The sequence below is a fragment of the Dermacentor silvarum genome, chromosome 4, assembly GCF_013339745.2.
Source record: "Dermacentor silvarum isolate Dsil-2018 chromosome 4, BIME_Dsil_1.4, whole genome shotgun sequence".
Taxonomy (NCBI): domain Eukaryota; kingdom Metazoa; phylum Arthropoda; class Arachnida; order Ixodida; family Ixodidae; genus Dermacentor; species Dermacentor silvarum.
The window spans coordinates 21,940,814-21,964,135 of NC_051157.2; the positions used below are offsets into that span (position 1 = coordinate 21,940,814).

The 23,322-nt window shown below is 43.7% G+C and overlaps 1 protein-coding gene across 1 annotated transcript in view; it reads left to right on the forward strand.

Annotated features, from left to right (window-relative positions):
- The first annotated feature begins 1,901 nt into the window (after positions 1 to 1,901).
- LOC119449618 (AF4/FMR2 family member 4-like) overlaps positions 1,902 to 23,322 on the forward strand; it is a 179,572-nt gene continuing 158,151 nt past the window's right edge. Inside the window, exon 1 of the mRNA XM_037712834.2 lies at positions 1,902 to 2,269. Coding sequence (XP_037568762.1) covers positions 2,247 to 2,269 — 23 coding nt within the window. The 5' untranslated portion in view covers positions 1,902 to 2,246. The remainder of the gene's footprint in view (positions 2,270 to 23,322) is intronic.

The window sequence follows — 23,322 nt, forward strand, 5'->3', positions numbered from 1 at the left end:
CCTCTCCCTGCAATCTCCAGTTAACCCTGTTTTACGCTAGCTGATTCCCATTTTCTACCTGCGAATTTCCTAATTTCATCACCCCTTTTTGTTTTCTGTCGTCCTCGACTGCGCTTCCCTTCTCTTAAAAAAATAACTAATCGGTTTCACGTGCCAAAACCACAATCTTATTATGAGGCACACCGTAGTGGGAGACTCCGGATAATTTGGACCACCTGGTCCAAATTATACGTGCAGCCTAAATCTAAGTACAAGGGTGTTTTCGCATTTCGCCCCCATCGAAATGTGGCCGCCGTGGCCAGGATTCGATCCCACGACCTCGTGCTTAGCAGCCCAACACCTTCTCTTGGCACCCATTCTGTAACTCTATAGTCCATCGGTTATCTATACCCTACGCATTACATGGCCTGCCCAGCTCCATTTTTTTTCTCTTAATGTCAATTAGAATATCGGTTATCTCCGTTTGTTCTCTGATCCACACCGCTCTCTTCCTGTTTCTTAACGTTAGGCCTAACATTTTTCGTTCCATCGCTCTTTGTACGGCCCCTAACTTGTTCTCGAGCTTCTTTGTTAACCTCCAAGTTTCTGCCCCATATGTTAGCACCGGCAGAATGCAGTGATTGTACACTTTTCTTTTCAACGACAGTGGTTAGCTCCCAGTCAGGATTTGGTTATGCCTGCGTATGCACTCCAACCCAATTTTATTCTTCTGTAAATTTCATTCTCATAATCATGACCATCTAAAGCCAAACAAGCAACGGGGAAATTAGCTGTGGTTGAAGTTGAAATGTAGAGAATAATGAAGAAAAAGAGAATTGAATAAATGATATTGTATTTACTGTGTCAGTAAATACCCGCTCTTGCGCCGTATATACATTATAAGTTTATTTCATGTTTGGTATTCAAAATCGCGATTACATGTTGCATTACGTGAACAACATATAGCATTACGGGAAAATGTCTCTGTTGTTGCGTAATCACGTCGTTAGTTATTTTTTTTACCTACACATATGTAATAGATGCACACTTTGTCGCACTGAGAGAGATAAAGCATAGCAAAAAAGGAAAAAAAAAAAAAAAAAAAAAAGAAGGAGAAGCAATCAAGTGCAAGCAATGAAGCAAACAAAATAAACAATGTTCATGTACACATATTGATAAATAATAGTGCATTATTGCTTTTCTGTCTCTTGTGTGCATACAAATGCTAGCGCTATCTGTAAATGCAGCTAGGCAAGAGATGACTGCCGTGGCCAATGAATAACGAAAATATGACTGTTGTACCTGGTGGAGACAACTGAAATGAAAGGTAAGTGCTGCATGAACTCAGTTTGTGAGTACTGAAACGTGTCAGTTTTGTAAATATGTGCATGATTCACATTAAACTAGCCACATTCTTTTGCTGCATCCATATCTTCAGCGCATCAACAGAGAAGTGCGTTTGGTTGTATGCTAATGCGGCCTGGCGGACGCAGCATTTCAATCTCTGGTTACTCGTTTACTTCTGGTGCCGTAATTTGTCAACGTCTATTCAATAGAGCAACCCGCGCAAAATAAGCGCGCTTTTCTGCACCTTGAGCGCCTAGCGTGCTCTTTCGCGCGCACGGAAATCGTATTTCCCGCGCTGTTTACAGACGACGCATTGGCAAAACCCAGCGAAATTATTCGCGGAGCACAGCTGGTTTGTGATGAGCATTGACGAGCTCTGATGCTCCATTGATTTCGCTGCCTTGAGTAAAATAAGGACGGTATTACATAGACAGAAACATATTTACATATAATGTAACAAGGCAACGACCGCGGACCGTTAATTTAACGACTAAAGTGAGAATTGGCCCGAGACTACATTGTGGAGCGGACGCGGCCTCTGCGCCGTGCATGGCTGTCCGCGGACTGATACAGCCACGGTGCGAAAAACTTGTAAACACTGTTTTCCCGTTGGGAACGTGTTGCTCCAGCCAAACGGGATTTTTTCGGCAGTTTTTTTGGCCGTTGTGCTATGATCGCCTGGTTGCGCTGTGCCTCGCTGGATGTAGAGTGATTGTTCACATCGCTATTTCATCCTGCCAAGATGTAGTGTGCGCCGAAAAAAGGAAGATCTTCTGGTGTGCTCCGAGCTACCTGCCGAGTTTTGACTTGTAGGCCTAATTATTTTCACCGAGGGAAATGGTGCTCATCCAGCTGAAGTTCCCTGCCGCTGACTGTTTGGCCAACATGAAAGAGCACTGAGGGGCTCTGGTCTGCCCACAATGTCCGGCAAGATCGCTTCGAGGTAAGCGGTAGTTATTTTTAAATCCCCTTGTAATCAACCGCCCGATATCCGCAAAACTAGACGGCCATGTTCAGACGTCGCTTAGGCCTAGGTGTATCTGTTTCTCGCCAGTTTTCGAGGTTGTGATCACACCACAATCTGTTTAAAGCAATCTAGAAGGTCCGTGGAAGGCTTGCGAGGACCCCCACGGTCGGGGTTAGCGCCGCCAGGTCACAGGGCCGCGGCGCCGACTGCGAAGTTGCGCTGGCCCGACGAGTGAGACCTTGGCAGACGGCACTACGTGTTTCGCGAACGCTTAGCTCTCGCTGCTAGAAAGCGTGTTACTATCTGCGATCTTTACTGACCGCACTGAATTTGACGAGTTCTGTCGGACATGCACGGCTGACATCGTCGCCGGTCCGGCATTACTCACCGAGCAGCCGCGTAGGTCGGCGCCACCGACCGCACAGCAGCGACAAGACATTCAAGATGGAGCTTTAAAAGGACTCGTTTTTGTTGTGCCCGCTAACAGATTTATCTCTCGATGACAAGGTGGTGTCTCGCACCTTAGCGTCACATGGTGCCTACATGCTGCTGCTGACAGTATTGAGGGGCCGGTGTGTTTTAATCGAGAAGCCTCGTTTTGCAGCTATGTATACAAGTGAAGGCTGTGATCGCTGCTCACGAGCAGCTGCGATTAGCATGTTGTGCACTCCAATGCACGAAACCAGCTATGCAATTCGTTATCGCACGTGTTACCGATGTGGCGTCAGGATATTGAAGCGTTTTACGATACAAAGAAAAATGTGCAAGCGGCGAAAACGGGGAGGAAAAAAGAGTGCGAGCTGTGCTATTTGAAACCGGTCCAAATTCTCGTCGCAACGAGAGTCTGAGACGACCGGGCTTCTCGTTTTCGACGTCTCGCTTCTCTAGGAAGCGAGTACTGTCGAAAAGCTTGGACACATTCGCGGGTCTGTCTGTATAAGCCCGGCTTGGCAGGACGAGCGGGCAAGTGGGGTGATGCCCGAGGCTTTCGCAAACGAGGCCTGCGGTCACGGCGTAGTGCGCCGCCGCATCGCTGGTAGCCGATCTCGTGGGTTCTTTGGGTGAAGTTTTGCTGAGCACCACTTGGCATCGTCCTGGTGTCGGCGGGTTCCTATTTGTGCTTCTAGATTCCGTACTTCGTAGCCAGCGAGAAGGCTTGGTGGCAGCGGCGGAGAGCGCGGGGCGAAGACGAGAGAAAAAAAAAAAAAAAAATCTAGGCAGTGACCTAAATCTCGTCTCAACCGGTGTGTGGCCATGCTGAAACGACTGCTGTGCGTGTGACGTCAGGTAGCCGAGTGTGCGTTATTGGCTTACAACGAGACACCTTGCCATCATGGACTGCTGGTCCGAAATCCATCGATCCAACAGTTCCGTGCCTCTATGATGTGGACTCTCTGCGCAGAAGTGGACTTCGTGGTGTGCCGACTGTGCGGTGCTCCGACGTGCTTTACCTGCCTATTCTGAGGCTGGTGCATTTGCTTGTGGTGCAAGCCATGTGTCTGTGTGTGTGGTGTGGTCAACAAGCTATTCTGCCTTGTTTGACCGCACGTGGTCACCCTGAAAAAAGTATAGCTTTGGTTGGGGTGCCAAGTTCATTTGTTGGTTGTAGTTGCATCGTGTGGCCGCATACCTGTGTTGCATGCCTTGGTCTGCTTTTGGAGACATCATAAACAGCTGTATGCCAGTTGACCTTCTAATGCCAGACTGCATTACGCTCTTCTACCGTGTCATTGAGTGATGTTGAAGTCAATGTCTTCTTGTTTCAACTTGCATTTGATACCACGCGATGATTTCGTGCTCGCTTAAAGATAGTGAGGGATCAAATGACCGCGTCTGCATGTTTAACATCTACTCTTGTGGAAACGACCTAACTGGACTTTCGCATTTAGTGCTGTGCACACACTTTCACTCATTTCTTGCAGTTCTTACAGACTATAAAATGAAGCTTGTTTTAATACTCGTCTGGGGGCTATTTAAGCTTGAGCATTTTCATTTAATCTAGAGAAATAGAAGTAACAGGCAAGAATGACAGTGAAATTAGTGTGTTCTCGTGAAGTCATATTACACAATTATTTACTCAAAACTTGCAGCAAGGCATTTGCAGAACACCTTGCTTAATTAAATGTATCTAATGTTACTGTTCATTTCCACTTATTTTATGGGCTCCAAGCTCTTATCAGCAACGTAATTCAATTATTTCTTTCCAAAGGCAATTGTGTGATCCCCCTCTTCCTTCCTTCCTTTCTTTCTTTTCTTTCTTTTTTTAATTCTTGCTCAGCTAAGACATGAGTGTATCTCTTTCCTACTGCTTTAAAGAACACGTTCTAAGACCGCAGTGTAGAGCAGGCTAGCGGTGCAGTGTCTTCGTAGCGCTAGATATTTAGGGTATTTGTGAGGACATTTTAGATCTCTGGCGATCAGTCACAGTACTCCTTTTGCTTTCTGTACACCAGTTGCAATGAAGAAATGGTATTGTATAGCCTATTACTGGTCATTCGAGACGTGAGCATTGGCATTCCACCTGCTCTAGATCGAAACAGCTTAAGCATATTGGCTCAACATTTTTTTCCTTGTTCCAGATTGGCTCCAATTTCCTTCCAAGATTCCTTGTATTCCCACCTCCTGTTGTGATAGATATCGCCTTTGTCCTCTAAATTTTTTTCTAGATACATAGTAGGATGTAGCTCTTGTCATAGGCACTTTGTATATTTACTTTATTCTTGGGTGCATGAATCTGATTACAGCAAGGCCTGTTCTTCCCACTGCTTCAAAAGTAAAGGGTACATCGGCAATTTACAGGAAAAACTAAAACATTTGCCATGCAGACACACATTTTATATTGGTTGTGCAAACAATATAATGGGGAAATGGGGATGTCATTTACTTGTGTGTGTTGTTACATACTCCTCTTTGTGTAGGGGACAGGAGACACACAGTGGCTTCCATGCTTTATTGAATCTGTTAGCCATTCACTGTTAGCCATTATAAATATCCGTAGTCAATTTCGACTTGAGAATGTAGATTGAAGGGCCATGTTTAGCTGCTTAACCTATATGGACACGTGTCCCCGAATTTCAAACACGTCTTGATAAATACGTTTTTCCCCTAAAAACCTACTGGCAGAAAATAACAGAATTAGTGAGCTTTGGTTATAGAAATGTTTTATTTTCAGTTGGCAAAACTATGACTGAACGCTCAACAAACATTGGAGTTGTGCCATGAAGGGGCTCTGCACTGTTGGTGAATTAAGTAATTCTTTAGAAGATTTTTCTCATCAATGAAGTATAGTGCAGTTATCAAGATATGTAGAGTGCAGTTATAAAGATATTTAACAAACCAAAATTCTTGAATTTAGATGAGTATAAACAACTTTTTTATTGAGAACAAGCCATTGGGACAAATGTCCCAGTGTACCGTGATTCAATGCTGCATGTCATTTGGTGGCGTTAGCTTGAGTGTGGCACATCTATGAATAGCCCCTTGAAATTAATACATTTGTATATTTTGTCGTTTTGTGTGGCCACTTTCATTTTAGATGAAAGCTTCTTTTATCTCACAAAATTATGATCGTAAAACAACGCACATTTTGCCTATCCAGAAGGAGAGGTTATAAAGGATTTATTTGACAACAGCAACAACAAATCTGCTTTAGGTCTTGGAAGATTTGCAAGATTTGCAAGTCTCGGGAGATGTTGAAAACATTGGTACAAAGTTCAACATAGAACACCCAAATTAACCAGAACATTCAAAAGCCAGCCAAAAATCTTCCAATTTCTGCTTCCAAAAACTATGTTTTCAGTCAAAGGGTCATCGAATGAAGTAAGTACAAAACAGAGCGATTCAGAGCTAATTGTGGCATGCAACACGTGGGATCCCATAAAGTGCATTCCCTAGTGCAAACAACCGGAGGATCTTATGCCATTAGAAATATTTTCTGTTATGAAGTTGCACAGCTTGGTAAAAATGCTAGTTAAAGACAGCACTCAGTGTGTTGAGAAAAAACAGGAAAGACTTCATATGGTTTGCAGAAGAAATGAAGGCCTTTATAGGTATGAACCGCATGATCGCATTCTGCCAACTCAAAGAAGATAATCGACGAAGTGGACCAAAGGTCAAAAATAAAATATTACCTTCGAGTGACCTTTGGATTCCTGGGCATTGGAGTATGCAATTCCTACATTATCTATGTCAAGCTGCAGGCAGCCGAGGCCATTATGCCCGCTCTGACCTCGCTGTTGTTCTGCCTAGCAGTCGCACGGGCTATTATTTGAAAAATTTTGAGCTGAGATTGAAACACAAGTCTTAAGCACATAAACAGGTGCATAAGAATGTTGACAAGGCTAGAAGCTCATGAACACCTAACTATAAGAGCTCCTGGTCAGAAGAGGTGTGCGAATTGTGCAAATTGAAAGCATGAAAACCTGCTGTAACAGTTGCAATGCTCACTTGTTCTTCACTTCTGCTAAGAAGCGCACGTAAATGTCTGGTTTCCTTAAGGTGCATGGAGACGCATATGACCCGTAGAGTAACATATAAGCTATAGAAAATACATTTTTGATAAGTGTTCCATTATTGTTTGGAAGGCCCAAATGCAGAAAAAAAATACAATACATTGATAAGTTATCTGCTCATTTGCTTATGTACATAAAGGGGTTAAAGAAATTTCCGATATTCGAAGAGTCATGTTCATAATGGCAATTGGCAAACCTTTTTAAAAGAACACAGCTTGAAGGTTGAGACCAATTCGCTGAGGAGTGGTACCAGTCAACTGCATTTGGAGGACATCAACTACCCATCATTTGTATAGATGGAGGTTTGGATTATGCAGATTGTGTTGGAATACCACTTGAGGGATCTTGCAATCATTCTGTAATGGCTGCATATTGAACAAGGTGTGGAACTGGAACGTGACAAGGAATCAAATGATATCAATGCGAATTATGTGAAAAATCTGCCCTGCATCTGGCTTGTTCCTATGTCAGCTGGCACGTCTGGGGGTGCAAAAACATGGAACGTCAGTGTGCTACACCAACTAGCCCAGTGGTAAGCTTTACCCCTTCAGGTGCTTTGCACACGATTGTGTATACCGAGCAAGAGCACTGATAAAAATGTTATTCAAATTGTGTCGCAAACATCTTTAAGAACGTCTGATTAGAGCTGATCTACAAGTTTGAAAAATATGAGTTTGATGTCTAGGTGTTTGCATTCGGTATCAGTATGTCATCATGTAGGGGGTTCACTTCTTTCTTTGTTTTTCACAGTGTTTTACATCTAGCATATAATTCAAGTTGCTAGATGAGAGCTTTCCAAGTATGCGAGACATTAAATAGTTTATGTTCTCATATTTGACATTCCTGTTAAAAGTTCTAGCATGGGGTCCACATTCTGCAAACTTGACAAAACCCACTGAAGAGCATAAAATGCTTAGTCTGTTACTGCAGCAGTACACTTTTCATGATCTTGAGAATGCAAGAAATATGGTGAAACCAAATTTTCAATTGGCAGAATTAATTGGTGCCTGAAGGGGTTAAAGGAATAGAACATTTTATTTGTGATGTAATCATTTGAAGCATATGCAGCTACCTTGTCAAGTAAGGACAGCACATTAGATTTGCTATTGTGGATATTATTCCTTGTTTGGCTTGCACTTGAAACTATTCAAACCTTCAATTTTCTATTAGCAGCCCATGAATTGAGGTCATCCGAGATATGAGTAAATGTGGCATTCATTCTGCTGCAGAGCCCTGCATTATGAGTTATATATTTTGCAGTAATCATTGCATTTAGTTGGAAATATTATAAAGCCACCTTACTGTACTTCAAGTGATTTGAAGTCGTATATGCTCCATTGTCCTGTTCAGCAACAATGGGGACGAATTACAGCAAATGATTGAGGACCTTAACCGAGAAAGTGTAAGAGTGGGGTTGAAGATTAATATGCAGAAGACAAACATAATGTTCAATAGCCTGGCAAGGGAACAATAATTCAGGATCGCCAGTCAGCCTCTAGAGTCTAAAGGAGTTTGTTTATCTAGGTCAGTTAGTCACAGGGGACCCTGATCATGAGAAAGAAATATACCGAAGAAAATTGGGTTGGAGATGGGTTGGAGTGCATACGGCAGGCATTGCCAAATCCTGTCTGGGCGCTTACCAGTGTCGTTGAAAAGAAAAGTGTACAATCATTGCATTCTACCGGAGCTGACATATGGGGCAGAAACTAGGAGGTTAACAAAGAAGCTCGAGAACAAGTTAAGGACCGCACAAAGAACCATGGAACGAAAAATGTTAGGCCTAACGTTAAGAGACAGGAAGAGAGCGGTGTGGATCAGAGAACAAATGCGGATAGCCGATATTCTAGTTGACATTAAGAGGAAAAATTGGAGCTGGGCTGGCCATGTAATGCATAGGATGGATAACCGGTGGACCATTAGAGTTACAGAATGGATACCAAGAGAAGGGAAGCGCAGTCGAGGACGGCAGAAAACTAGGTGGGGTGATGAAGTTAGGAAATTTGCAGGCGCAAGTTAGAATCAGCTAGCGCAAGACAGGGGTAATAGGAGATCACAGGGAGAGGCCTTCGTCCTGCAGTGGACATAAATATAGTCTGATGATGGGGATGATGATGCTCCATTATTGCATGTCATGAACAAGGCACCATTTTAAAATGTTACTTTTTTATAGTATTTCAGTGGTGGAACAACTGTGCCATATCATGCCAAGAGAGGCCCTTTATGTCATCCTGCTCCGAAATGACATATTAGCAGGGAATTGCACCAAGCCTGCCCTGAATGAAGCATAAAAACAAAAGCCTCCTTTCGTTGATGGTGCCTCCGTAGTAAAACTGAAACTAAAGCAGACTGTCAACATCATCTTCATCCCGGAGGTCAATGGAGTGGCTATAGCCATGGATATAGCTGACACCGTCGGTTCTCCATTCGCTGTTCTTGCACTTTTGTTGCATTTCTCTCCAACAGATGTTCCAATATAGTGCCGCTCCATGGTCTTTTTGTTTCTGTTCTATTACAGATAGGTTGCAGTAGAGAGATTTTGAGGTAGAGGGTACTTTGGCTACTTTATTTCTCTATGCTGTACAGCAAGAAGTACAAAAATAAATGACAATACTAAAATAAATAATGAATGAGAAAATGGCAAAGAAGCTATCGGTCTGCGCCATTTGTGCTGCAGTTTCGCATTTCTCGTACTAGCATGGCATGGTTGTCAGGTCATAAAAAGCTTATAATAATGTACACTCGCTTATTGTTTAGAATAGTTGGTGGCATTGTCATTTTAAAAATAATATCTTATACTTGTACTCAACTACTAACACACTCTTTACTTTTGAGTAGGGACTTTCTTTGTAATTTTCATGATCGGAAGAGCAGATTTCACTGTTTTAATTTAATCAGCTCTCGCACATTCCATGGCATAGTTGTAGAGGAGGGACTGTGCACATTAGAAGAAATCTGTGGATTTCTTCGCTGTAACTTCTGTTAAGAGCACACATCCTAGTGTTTGTGCTCATGTTGACCACAAACATATCCCTCTTCATACAGCAATGTTTCTTGGTAAGGAACGTTAATTAACAGAAAATCAGCTTTAGGTTTCTTCAAGCTTACTACATAAGCCCTAAGAATTAGTAGCACAACCACTGTTGCAGTGGTAGATTTTGTATAGCGCACACCTCCAGGTCCTTACTTTCAAAGTGCCCTGATGAGGCAGTAGGGCTACTGACAGTGATACATATTAGTATATCAACCCCTTCGTAGCATAAGCTTTATTTTCATCTAACATATCATTGTACACCCTATGTATCATTGTCATACTTTTATTACATATATATTTTATGCACTCTGCAGGAAATTTTTTACGCCGCTATGCAGCCGTGTCACATATACTCTTTGACATTGTCCATAGTATTGACTGCACCATACCATTTCATGGCGCTCATTGGCCATCCCTTGCCTTTGAACCATAAGAACTGCATTAATCAATCATTAATCAATCTGTAGGCATTGGGTGCCCTCTTGTTATAATTCCTTAAAAAATAGCCCTTTAATATATTAAGACAAACAAAAAATATGAAGGCCAGTAATACATCTGTCAGGTGGGCAAAGGTACTGTCACATTGTGTAAAAGCACATTGGTTCATTCAGCAAGTACCATTTTGGTGGCTCAGTCCTACATGTTCCGAATTGATAGCTCTGGGTAAATTAAAAGGGCTGAAATGTTATTTGAAGGCATTGTGTTTGTTAAAATTTGTTATTTGAAGGCACTCAATATAGGCCACCTGCAATAATGTTTTAAATTCCGTATAAAGCCTTGTTTTAGATAGTGTTGATAGAGTACAGTCCCTGTGCAATATTTTACATTTGAATTATGAGTGGACGCATTCCGAAAAGTTAGCAAAAATATACCATTTTAGATGCCAAAACTAACCAGCATGACCTCCAAGATTAGGCAGCGTCTACAGCGCACTGAATATCTAAGAGGTCATGGTCTCGGGATTTGTGTCATATTTGCACGTGTGGTTAGGTGTTTTTTAAAAGCTATTAATAAAAACAATTGCTAGCCCTGCAGCATTGCCAAGATTGCTTCAATAGTATATACTACTCATTTATAAATTCATTTATAACCAATTTAGCTTAAGTCAAATTGTGGTGCATTTGATTTTTCACATTGCTTATTTTAAAACAGTCACCATTAAAAATAAACTGCATACAGGTCTTAAATGCAATAGCTGAAGCTACTTGCACAGCAACACCATCATGCTCTTTGGCAATTTTTTTGTCAGTTGGAATCAGCTAGCACAAGAAAGGGGTGTAACTGGAGATGGCTGGGAGAGGCCTTCATCCTGCAGTGTACATAAAAATAGAATAATTATGATGATGACATGGGGAAAAGCTGAATATTAGATGTGACAGCAGTGTCCACTTAAATTGAGCACTGGCAGCACAATACAGTTATTTTTGTCAATTGAAACAAACACAGTAGGATTATTACTCCAGCAGACCTAATAAATTTTGTTCTTTGCTGTGTTTGTTTACTATCACAATGGTTGTTGTCGAATCCACACATTTAGAAAAGGCTGGACAAAGTCAAGTGACAGAACTAAAGACCGGATGTTTAAGCACGAACTAATGCTGTTTTAGGTGCCTATAAAGGGCACTAAACCTGTAATTTAAGGCATAATAAGTGCTGAATACTGTCCTTTAGGTAAGGATAGGCTCAAATAATAACTCCCACTGTGCTCCTCATAAATTATGATTTTATAAGGAAAAGAGCCCACTAATTCGTTGTATGCGTTTATCTTATATTCGTTTTATCTTCTTGATAGAACAGGATGAGGTAATCTGCGCAGGTTACAATATTTGTCTGAAATCTAGTGCGACTAGACACCATGGCAAAAGTTGTGAAAGGAGTGACAAACAAGCGTCATCTCAAGATATTGAGGTTTCATGTTATGCTTTTAATCACTGAGTATTAGCTTGTATCCAGAAAAGTGACGCTCAACATTCATTGAAGTTAGAGGCACGTGCTTGTACTTCGAAACTGTTTGCCGGTCAGAACCTTTGACAGTAACAGTGACTAGCAAAAATGTGGGATTTTTGTCAGAAACAGAAGTTTGGAACTAACTCTGTCAGCCGCAGGTTGATTGGGGGTGATGGTGAACCTTTCCCAAACGTCTAAAGTGGGCCCCAAATTCCTGGTCAGAATTGTGCCCGAGCATTCAGGTTTCTCAATGATGTCAGTTAGAAACGTGAAGCGAGTGCACAGGTATGCAAGTCACCTTCAAGTGTATATTGTGTAGAGCAGTTTGAGTCCTTCTCACAGCTATGCTCTAGCCTGCTGCAAAGCTGTTAATAACAGCCTTTACACCGGTAAAATGTTTGTGGTAATAATAAGCTGCCTTCATCCAAGTTCCCCTGTGCTTCATAACGTTATAAACAAAATGAGGCTCGAACAAAACATGGAAAAAGGCATTTTAAAGCTCTGAAAAGCCAATATAGGCATAATTAAGGGGTCGCTAAAATGTTTCTGGACACATAGTTCATAAATAGTTTTTAAATAGGCATGATAATGACGTAAGGGAAAAATAGGCATTTTGCCTAAAGATCTGGTCTCTAGACATAACCGAATGCACTTGCTTTTGAGTGCAACATATAGCATGTGTCACTATACTGTTTTGAGTGGCAGTCTCCTAATGCTGAGTGACACTCGCTCAAATTGACAATAAGATAGGCCTTGTGAGAGACAGGTGTAACTTGCGGGGGGAAGCCATGCAAATTTCTATGTGGATAAAGAAAGTACTGGACTTTGTACTTAGGCGTCATTGGCTGCTATGTATAAAGTCTAACTGGCCTCTAAATGCCAGACTTTCTATTGGACTAGCTGCACTGAATGCACAGCAGTTTGTTGCAAATCTGAAACCTATGTATGTAATATCCTGCACTGATTGAAAGCCCAGGAGTACACTTAAATGTATTTTGATGACAGGTTATGCTTCTCAATGTGCTCTTATGAACCACTATGCTTATGAATGTCGGTTATTGTATACAGGTAATTTAGATTCTACAGTGGATGGCGGTGCAACTGTCAGTTCTGATGATGTGCAGTGTAAAGTTTTGTTTATTTAGGATTTACTTTTCCCAGGTTTATATGGTAAGACTATCCTAATTTGCATGATGGAGAATATTGACATGCTGCAAAACATCCACCATTAACAAGTCAATTTAGATATGGGAAGAGTGAGGTATGCAGTCTGTCAATATAGAGGGGAAGGCAGGAAATGTTGCGTGAGTGGCCTTGTAATTACATTGTAGGGTAAGCAAACAACTTTGTCAAGCTGTGCAAGAAATTATGAGTTCATTTTTCTGACTAGTGCTGCCTTCATATTGCATACAGACATCACAGCTTTTCTCTCTGCCACTGCTTTACATATCTTATTTGTTCTTGTTATTGGGAAACATATCAGAAGAATAAGCAATCACGCAATGAAAGTGCATGCTCCTCTGGAAAGATAAGAAAACTCTCAGAATGCTCAAATGTCCTTAATGATCCAAGGAAAACCTCTTGAACATCTGCTAGTCACATTGTTTTGCACCAAGAACAAAAGGAAATGCCATGAGCATATCTTTGTTACAGACAGCAGAACTTGAGCCAGCCCTGGAGCAGTTGCAACAGCTTGTGTTTGCTGACATTTTCTGTTTTATTGTTTTTTTGTGCTCGAAAAAAACACAATAACATTACAAAATCTAAAATCTTGGTTGAGATCTAGTCAGTGGCTACATTCTAGCAATTGACCACTCATTCTGCCCAGGGAACGAGCATCATGAAAGAGCAGCTGATGTCATTGCTGCAACTCGTGGGTAATGACACTTGCAGTGGCGACAACACAATCTTTGAATTTGTGGACTTGGAGTCCTCATAGCACCTTGCACTATAATATTTAGCAGCCATCATTGTGACTGCATGTTCTGCATACTCAACCAATTTATCAAGAGATGTAAGATCTGCTTTTTTTTTTTCACTCAGCAAAGCTGGAAGAAAATAATTTGAGCAGGAAAGAATGAAGGCATCGCAAGTGGAAAGCATTGAAATTTCAGTTATTGGGGTGACACCAAGGCTATGTCAATATGTGCAGTGAATGTGACAGATCATACATCACAAGTTCTCAACAGCATTGGTTCCCTGTTTTGTTCTCATTGTAGAGCCTCCGCTATTTTAAGCAAGCATCATTGTCTTTAGGGCAGCTGACCAAAGCTATTTCACAGAGTATGTAGCTTATGCAATTCAAAAGCTTTATTTGCTACATTTGACAGTGCGTTGCGTGAAACACTTCTTGTGCTCTTATTTCTTAACAGCCAAATTTCCATTTATGCTGTCGTTGAAGGGCTCTGGTTACTTTAGTATTTGTTATATACTTGAGGCATTTGCTAATACAGTCTTCATATGTCAGTTCGGTTCACATTTTTCTGAAGGGCTACAAGTTCTAGTTTATGGATGTGTGCCACTGCTGTTCATTGTCAATCTGCTTTACTTCAAGGTTGCATTCCTTAAAAGTAGCATTGCTGCATTTTATAAAAGTTTCTTGAGTAGTTGCTGTGTTGTTGAGTTGTTAGGTGTGGCTTTCTTTCCCATTGTCTCTATGGAAAATATTGGATCTGGCTAGTATCTTGAATCTTCTGATGGAGTGTGTAATATCGTCGTAATGTTCTAAATCATTCCAAGAGTGCGAGTGAGTCAGCTAACGTAGGATCTTTCACTGTAACCATTGTGAACGTGCATTGTTAATTATTTTAGTTGCATACAGGACCATTCCACAGCATTCCTTGTTTAAAGAGATTTTTTTTTTCCATCAGCAGCTGCGTAACTTAATTTTTAACTAAAGCTGTAAAGGCTTCATAAGTTTCCTTTTTACTATACTTTAACTGTGGATGTCTATTGTACCTGATTCGGATTAAGTTCACTCAGTGATCTTTAACATGGCTGCATTATTCTCGTAGTCATGTGACACGTCTGGTAGCATTGCAGCTTGAACATGCTTGTGTGGCTTGAGTACAACATATGTTACAGATGAGCATAGTTTGTTGCTTGATGCGATCTTCCTATCTTTCTACGAAAATTGTACCTTTTGCTTTGTGAGATGCGATGTGGATACCTTTCTGTGAAGGGAAGTTGCGGTGGTGAGTTGGTTGACTGAGAGGCCACAAATCCTGTCATAATCATTGAAATGTTACTGGACAGACCTCTTGCTTCCACCTCTTACTTGAATGATTTTTTTAGAGATAGCTGTTTCAGTTATGGCTGTTTCAATCGCAAAAGTTGCTCTTCTGTGGCTTGCTTTCTTGGTTTTTGCTTCAGACCTGCCCATGTCATCTTTATGAGATGCCATAACAAGTCCCTCAATAGTTTTTCATTAAGCCAGAATTGGTAGTAGCTGTGAGTTGAACTGTTTGCAATGCTATCACGTAGCGGCATGGTTGCTATTTTACATTGCCTTGCGGTGATTGTGACAACCAAAATCATCAGCAAATTAGAAGATTCACGCACTCCAGTAGGAACTGACCTGAAACAATTACTCTTGTATCCATCACCTGCTTTTAACTTATCTCAATATTCTATACCCTACCTGCATCTCGAAGCAATTTGACCATTCGTTGTACTGAAAACTCGGGTACCCTTCATGTGAATAAGCTTGGCTAGCTTTTACTAATTCCATGTTGCAGAAGCATGTTCCGGTGCTCTCAATGGCCCTTTTTAATGGTCGACCTGTACATTGTCAAGCCAGTTTAACTTTAGTTGTCGCGTACTTAACTCTGCTTAAAGCATTTGTTGGATCAAGTGTGATTTTGTTTCCTGTTGTAAATAGGAAGTCAATTCTGTTTCTGGTGTGCCTTGTGCTTTACGTTCCGTGAGTCTCGGACATCCTCGACCTTTATAGCATTTCCCGAAACTGAGAGTATAGGCATCCGGCACCGTGTCATTCCGAAGCCGTGTGGGAAACTTAAAACCGATTAGAAAAAAGGCCGATAAATAGTGTTGCCAACTAATTTTTGGGATATACCCTACGTCACAGTCAAAATTACCCTACTTTACCCTACACAACTTTTTTATTACCCTACATTTTACCCTACGCCTAAAATATCACAGCGTAATAATAAATTACAGACTATACTTCAAAGTACGATGTGATAGCAGTGCGGTGGCGCTAAAGTCGGTAGCGATTGTCATCGAAATATTTAGCAAAAAATAAAAAGCGCATATCAAAAGCGAGCGTACGCGTCCTTAGCGCACATCGTCTCGCAGAAGTGGAAGGGAGCTGAGAGAGAGAGAAATTAGTCTTTATTGAGCAAAATATTGTGGTGTGGCTTCCTATTCTGGTGTGGGTTGTTGTGTTGCATTTAGGAAGTTGCCATAACAAAAAAAAAAAAAAAAAAATGTAGCAGTTTTACCCGAAAGGCGAAGCATCAATTGCGATAGCAAATTAGTAGAAAGCTTTACGGAGTAAGGATAGTAGTTTTATCAGCTGAATAAACTTGGGACATGCTGCAGCACCAGCGCAGAACTGTTGTCGACGCCGTCGGCGTTTTGCCCGCGTTCGCTTCGAACGCGCGCGGCGTTGGTGACTGTTGCGGCTCGGAGGTTTTCGACGAGATCGGAACGTGACACTCGTCGAGCAGCGTCGGAAGTCTTTACCACATTCTCGCCTCGCAGCGTTTTTTTATATAAATACGCATTTGGTGCCGCAGCTAAACGTCGGCTCCCCTCCCTCGCTCCCTCCCGTCCTCCAACGGCCTTTCGTGCGACGGAAGAAGTCGCGTTTGCTCTATATATACTTGGTGATTGTAAAGGAGCAAAGAGACGCTTAATTCTGCAGCCCTTCAGCGAGCGCGGCGCAGAACGCGCGTTTGCTCTCCGCCATGCGTTCGCTCCCCGTGAAAGCACGCGTCCCTCGTGCGCGTTCACTCGCACATACAGAATACGGCACGCGGCGACGGTTTCATCGCCGTTGGACGTCATGCAGAACTTCACGGCGACGCCGACGGCAGAAATCCGCTTTGAGTATCAAAAATAAGGCGTAGCAAATTAAGGTAAGCAAAGGCTGCCATACCGTCGCAGGACAGCTCTGATTCTGACGGCTCCTAAACTGTCTATAGGAAAATGATTGAAAGGTGGGCGAGGTGGTTTGGTTTTATAATGTAAAAGACAGCGCAAGGGCAAACCAGGGATAAAGTGAAAAACTAGACAATAAAATGCAGTTGCGAGTTGAGCGCCCGTATTGATTTTTTTTGAAGAAAAAATGAAGCTAGCACAGAGATATGTGACGTCTGATCTTTCGGCTCAGCCCTATGCTGGTGAGATGTGAACAACTCCAATTTTATTCAAGGAAAGATTTAGTTTTCGTATCTCTTAAGGAGTGTCGAGAATAGCGCCTTGGGGGATGTCGCGTCGATCGGCTAGTTTTTAAGATCACTCAACTGTTCTTTTTTAGCTGATTGTTGACGAGAAAAAAGTGGAAATTACCCTACAGCTGGTGAGAAAATCGCATTACTGCCCTACTACCCTACGCTGCCCGAAAATTTCGAAAATACCCTACAAGTAGGGTAATTACCCTACGGTTGGCAACGGCCGCTGATTAGAAAAGAGTAGTGAGAGAGAGAGAAAGCAAAGTCAACGTGCGCGTAGCTATCGGCGGCGCAAGTCCGTCTGTCCCGTTTGGAATGCGCTGTAGTCGCAGTACGTTGTGTACCGAGTACAGGGTGTCTCGTATAATTAGTCGGGGACGTGATGTTTCCCCCCTGCTGCCGCTTCTGCTGCCGGTCTCGCAGTTTCAGTCCTGCTATCGCTGCGGGTGCAGCAGCTGGCTGCCGCTCTTTTATCTCTCTTCTATGGGCCGCCGAGGAGACTCTTATCGGCTTGCCTGGCCGACCTCGCGTCTACTGATGCCGACTCATGCGCGGTACAAAGGCGAGCACGGAATGGTCGCGTGCAGAGTACGGGGAGGGCGGTAGTTCTGTCCGGCTAAGCTTGACGCAAGCGTTGCTTTGTTTTTCGAGTGCACTGTAACCTGACCCATCTTGCTTGCAGAGATCGGTGCTGCTCCGAGCTTGACCGCGTCTTGCTTGTCTGTATACGTTGTTCAGCCTTTGGCAAAAGAAACGAAGCCACTGCGCGCTTGCTCGCAGATGACTCCGCACATCTTGTCGGCGGCTTGCTTGCATTCGCACTATTGGAAGCCTTTGGGACGCGGCTGTTGTTGTCTTCACCGTCCTTACTTTTCTAGCGCCAGGAACTCTACGGTTGCTTCAGAGTCAAATTTGATGTGGTTTCTGCCAAACTGAGGGTCAGCTGGTTCCGCCGTCGCCTGTTTGAACTAAGTTTGAACACTGCTTCACCGCGTCGCCGTCATAAGGACGCTATGGGACCGGGAGCAGGCTCCGTGAATGAGACGCATGACGCAGCCAGGATGGGGTAGGACGCATGGTCCCAGTGGTTCTTTTCACAAAACATGGCCCCCTCCAGCAGTATCGAAGAGAACACCCAAATTACATTCAAGAGCACGCAGCGGCTTATTAGACGCCCTCCGCGTAAAAGCGCTCAGTGAGATGTCTGACGGGAAAGCTTCTTGTTACACATTAACATGTCAGATGTGAATTAATAGATCACGAGTAATCGTTTTTTTTAAACAAATAATACTTTGTTCCCCCTAATTTTGTACACGACTTACATATTAAAGGGACACTAAAGGAAAATATTCAGTCGAGCTGAATTGAAAGGTTAGGCTTCTGTCATAACGAATTCGTCATTCTTAGCGAGAACGGAGCCTTTGTATGCGAGACAATGACGAAAATGATGATGATGATGATGATGATTTATTACTGCCATACCCTTCGAAACTGGGCCGGGACAAATAATCGCCTATTCTGCCTCAGCTAAACAGTTAATCTGTACATGTTTATCAACCTAGCAATTTGTCTACATCTACTTAATCTTTTCTCTCTTAAAACTTCTATGTCTACCTTGCACAGTTTGTTACCTGTGCCTGTGACGGATCCGGTCCTATCAATCTCTTCCCTGTTTTTCTTTCTTTCTTTCTTGTTTTTTTTTTTTCCCGCCAATACTCCAAACGTCTCTCGCTTATGTCGACCGCTGACCGGTTAATGCGTCCATCCGCTTTGAGTCTCGGCGCTTGTGGATGGTGGACGTTACCTGCGGTTCTCGCTTGGTGAATACCTTCGCATTCCATTACCATATGCGCTTAGGATATATGCGGATTTTCGCTGCAGCAGACACATGCCCAATCTTGTTGCGAATATTTGCGCCAGTATGTGTTTGTCTTTAGGCAACCTACTCGGGCCTCAAATAGCAAGGCACTGCCCTTCGGATTATCGCGCAGATTTGCCTCCCTAATTACTTTCTTGCCATTCTTGTAAATCTTCACGATATCTTTTTTGTTTCCATCCTTTGCATCCAATTTACTGTCTCTGTTTCTGTCACTTTATTTTTTACGACTCCCCGATTGTCTATTTACGCTTTCAATTGCCCTTTACTTGGTTGCCAAAAGAACGGGAGGGAGGGAGAGAGGATCGTTCGAGTGGGCGTCTGTCGGCCTGATCTGTGCATGCAGTGAGCGGGGCGGGACACTCGTTGCACCAACTCGATGATGTTCGGTATCTGTTCCCGGGGCGGAATGCAGAAAACACCCGAAGATGTCGCGCGACCGATTTCTGTTCCCGTAGCGGCGCCTTACACGGGGTGCATGAACAATCCTGTCAGCCACGCATAGTAAGTAACCCGAATAAAAGAATGTGCGCGCCCTTTGAATCACGCCATTCTCACCAGCCGTTTTTGGGCGCATTGTTATGCTTAAGGAAGCTATAGGAAGATTCAAATAAGCGAAAGCCCTGTTTGCTTGTTGCTAAATTAAGATTCTTCAAATTGAAAGCATAAGGTATGTACCAAAATTCGGTCATTTTCTTTGAATTAGCCGGAATTTCGAATGATCCCGGTCTGAAGTATCCAAGTCGACTGTATTTGTTTCTTTTTTTTAAGAGCCCGCGCGCTGCTGCTCAGGCGGATCGCTCGAGAGAACGGCTGCATGTACAGAGGTGGGAAAGAAGACGCAGCGTTAACTGAGAACTCGTTGTACAGCTGACGGCGCTTCGAAGTATGCGTTTTGCGCTGTGCTCTTCTGCGCGCAGGTAGACCTCGCGAAGCATTTGCAACCTAACCCGACGCTTAGAACGTCCGTGCGTGTTTTGAAACTCCAGCTGCATGCAGTCGAAATTACATCTCGTGCAGACCTCCAGTATGGCTTTACAGGGCAGCCGGTGGTGTTGAAATTCACTTTTAGCGCACTTTTAACACTGCGGTCTTCCCCTTTTACGTTCCTCGCCATTTTTTATTCAGCTTACAAGAAACACTACGATTTTTTTTATCATCGGAATTTTCTAATTGACTACAGCTATAAAGTAGCACTTTAGGCTCGCCTTAGTCTGAAGCTGTTTCTCGTGCACATCCCCCTCTTTTTTTTTCTTTCTTTCTTTTTATTTGCTGTTTTGCTAAGGCGCTACTCAGTACGAGGAGGTTGTAAATCAACCGCCAGCATGCGACCTGTCGGGCGTACCTGTCAAGCGTGCACGCGTTGGGTACGCAGCCTGATGTTGCTCGCGTTCTGGAAGCGCTGTGAGCACAGTTCTGAGTCGCAAATGATCGTAGCGTGTTGTTGCTGGCAGGAATTAACGCGCAGCATCCAGCCCAAGTGTTTTGTATTTGTGTTTAGCAGCTGCTATAGTAAGAAAGGTATCCGCGCCGTTTATTAAACGCGCTTCTTAAGGCGCATCTAGATTTTTAATTACGTGTCTCATAGCTACCATGGCGTCTGTCATTACTTTGAGAGAGCAGTTAGATAGCGTATTAGTACTTTATTTATATCTGGATGTGTGAGGAAAGTGAGCGTTATAAATGTTATTGGTTGTATAATGGGTTAGTCGAGCGGGATCTTGGGTGCTCTGAGCTTTTGACGTGCCGCTTTGTCCACGGCAGTTGTCGTGGGGCGCAGGTAGCCAGCCAGGAACGCTAAGAGAGGCGTTGCAAGGCAACGTGAACTTCCGTGGGAAACGTTGGCGCAGTTCATATCGCACGTTATAAAGAACCCCCAGGTGGCCGAAACTAATCCGGAGCGATCCACTACTACAGCGTCTCTCAGCGCCTGAGTTTTGCTTTGAGACGTCAAAACTCAGGAATCAATAAAGCGGCGTTAACTTATTTACCCGCCCAGCAGTTGACTCCGCATGGTTGCCTTCAATGTCGATAAACTGTTGTGATCGGCATAAATACGGGTTTGTAAGTGCGCGAACAAATGAACTTATTCAGCTTTCAACTTTCCTTCTTTCTCACAAACACGCACATGCACACGCACGCACGCACCTTTTTTGTTTTAGTGTTCAGCGTTTTTTTTTTTTTAATCAATATTTATTCCAGATGTGCCTCGTACGATTATGCCTTCATGATTGGTTGAATCTGAGTACAAAGGTGAATGGACTTTCATAACTCCGCAGCTTTGCTGGAGTTTTCTTCTACTTTTCCCGTCATAGCGCGAAGCCTGCCGTACTGGCAGTCGATAAATTATATGTCAGTCGATTATTATATGTCAGTACCAGTAGGGTTGAACGTAGCAGAAGCTTAGGCAATTTTTGTCTTCTTTTCTGTGTGAAGTAGATGTTTATGTACGTTGTCACTTTGCGTATATCAAAAGGAAGCAGAGCTCTGTTTATGAGGCATGAGAGTGTCGATACAGGATCGCACAAGTTTGTGAAGCTTTCATTTAATTTTTTTTTTTTTCTCGCGGCGTACCGGGAACGGGTCGTGCGCCGGCAGTATAACCAGCGCGTTTAGTTTCTGTTTCGCTGTTGCCTCTTCAGAAGCAATGCTAACGCCTCCTTGCAGCTATCGCGTCTGGCAAACGAGGGAAACATTAAAAACGAAAGCAGTGATATGTCGCCACCGGTCGTGGTACGTTGCGTGTGACAGGCTTGCAATTAACGCGCTCCCATCGGCCTCACCGTTAGCGGGCCGTGCGTGACAGGTCGAAGCCGTACTGTTCGAGCGGAAGCGGAAGCCGGCACGTTTATTGCGCGGTGCAGCGGCGCAGGCTCGATGCGTTTTCCTGAAAGAGAGATGGCCCGCTTCCTTTACATATAGCTCGCGCTCTTCTCTGCGCCGTGGTCTCGTCTCTCACCACGGCGCTGGGCCGACCGATAAAGCAGCGTTCTTCCCGTTTTGATTTTGTCGACAGTGCGAGCGAGTCGACGCTGTTTCGTCACCCCGGCTCGCTTTCCAATCGCCGCAGAGGTCCGCTTGCGTGCCGCAGTGATCGGCGGAGAAGCGTCATTTGTCGTCCTGCTGCTTCCCCGGCAATCGGCATTTGCGTGGGCCGCCGTCGAGTCGCTTTTTTTAGTTCGTAATTTTGCGTCCCCTTGCTCAACAGCGATCTTCTTCCTTCGCCCGTGCGTCGTATAGAGACGTTTTCCCGGGAAGTTGTGCCGTTTCGTTCGTTCGTCTTCTGGCGTGTCGGTTCGAGTCGCAGTTCCGGTGTGTGTGTGTGTGCTCGCGGTGGCGCTCCTTTCATCCTCTATATATACATACCGTTTTCCGGCCTGTATCCCGCATGATTCTTTTTATGTGCGTTATATAACGTTCCAGGGCCGGCAGATACACGAGGAGACCACAAAATCCCCCCCCCCTCTCTCTCTCTTTTATTTGTTTCACTGACGCATCAGCGGATGTAGGCGCGTGTATGTCTATGTAGTTGTTACTCCAGCGCTCAAGTCGGTCTCTATTACTTGTCGCCGTCTCTGGGGTTTTGCTGCTGAGCCTGAGTTCAATACCGGTGGGGGCGGCATGCCGCTTTCCGGTGGGGCGCGATGCGGAAACGCTGATGTTATTCAACATCGGCGCACTTTAAAGACTTCAACCCTAGGTCTACAGTATTACTCCATGGCACTCCGTTACACCGTCTGGCATAGCTCGTGTTGCTTTGCGACGCTAAGCCCAATGAATGAATCAATCAATCAATGAATCAATCAATCAATCAGTGTTGGTCTCGATCGGCGAGTAGCAGCGGGGATTCGCGGAATCCCCCCCGCGCGCTTTTTGTGTGGACTGCCGGTTCATCGTCTTGACGCAGGCGTGTTTTGTGTGAGTGATTGGGTCAGATAAGTTGATAGGCTGTTCTTTATCGACGCGCCGTTTCATTCCCGTCACTGCCGTATCTTGTATTTTAAACGTGAAGGCATTTCTGTTCACTTCGCTGCGTTCATGTCTGCTATTCGGTGTAGGGCGCGCAGGTTTAGGTGTGTACACCTGGACATCAACTCTCCGCGCGTACATTCGCGCTAAGTTTACAGTGTTATCTTCTTTTTCTTTTTTCCTTTTTAAGGGGGGGGGGGAGGGGTAGGTGAGGTGTTACTTAAAACACGATACACAGTCGCATGTACTAACAACGAAACACTATGTCTAGCTTAATC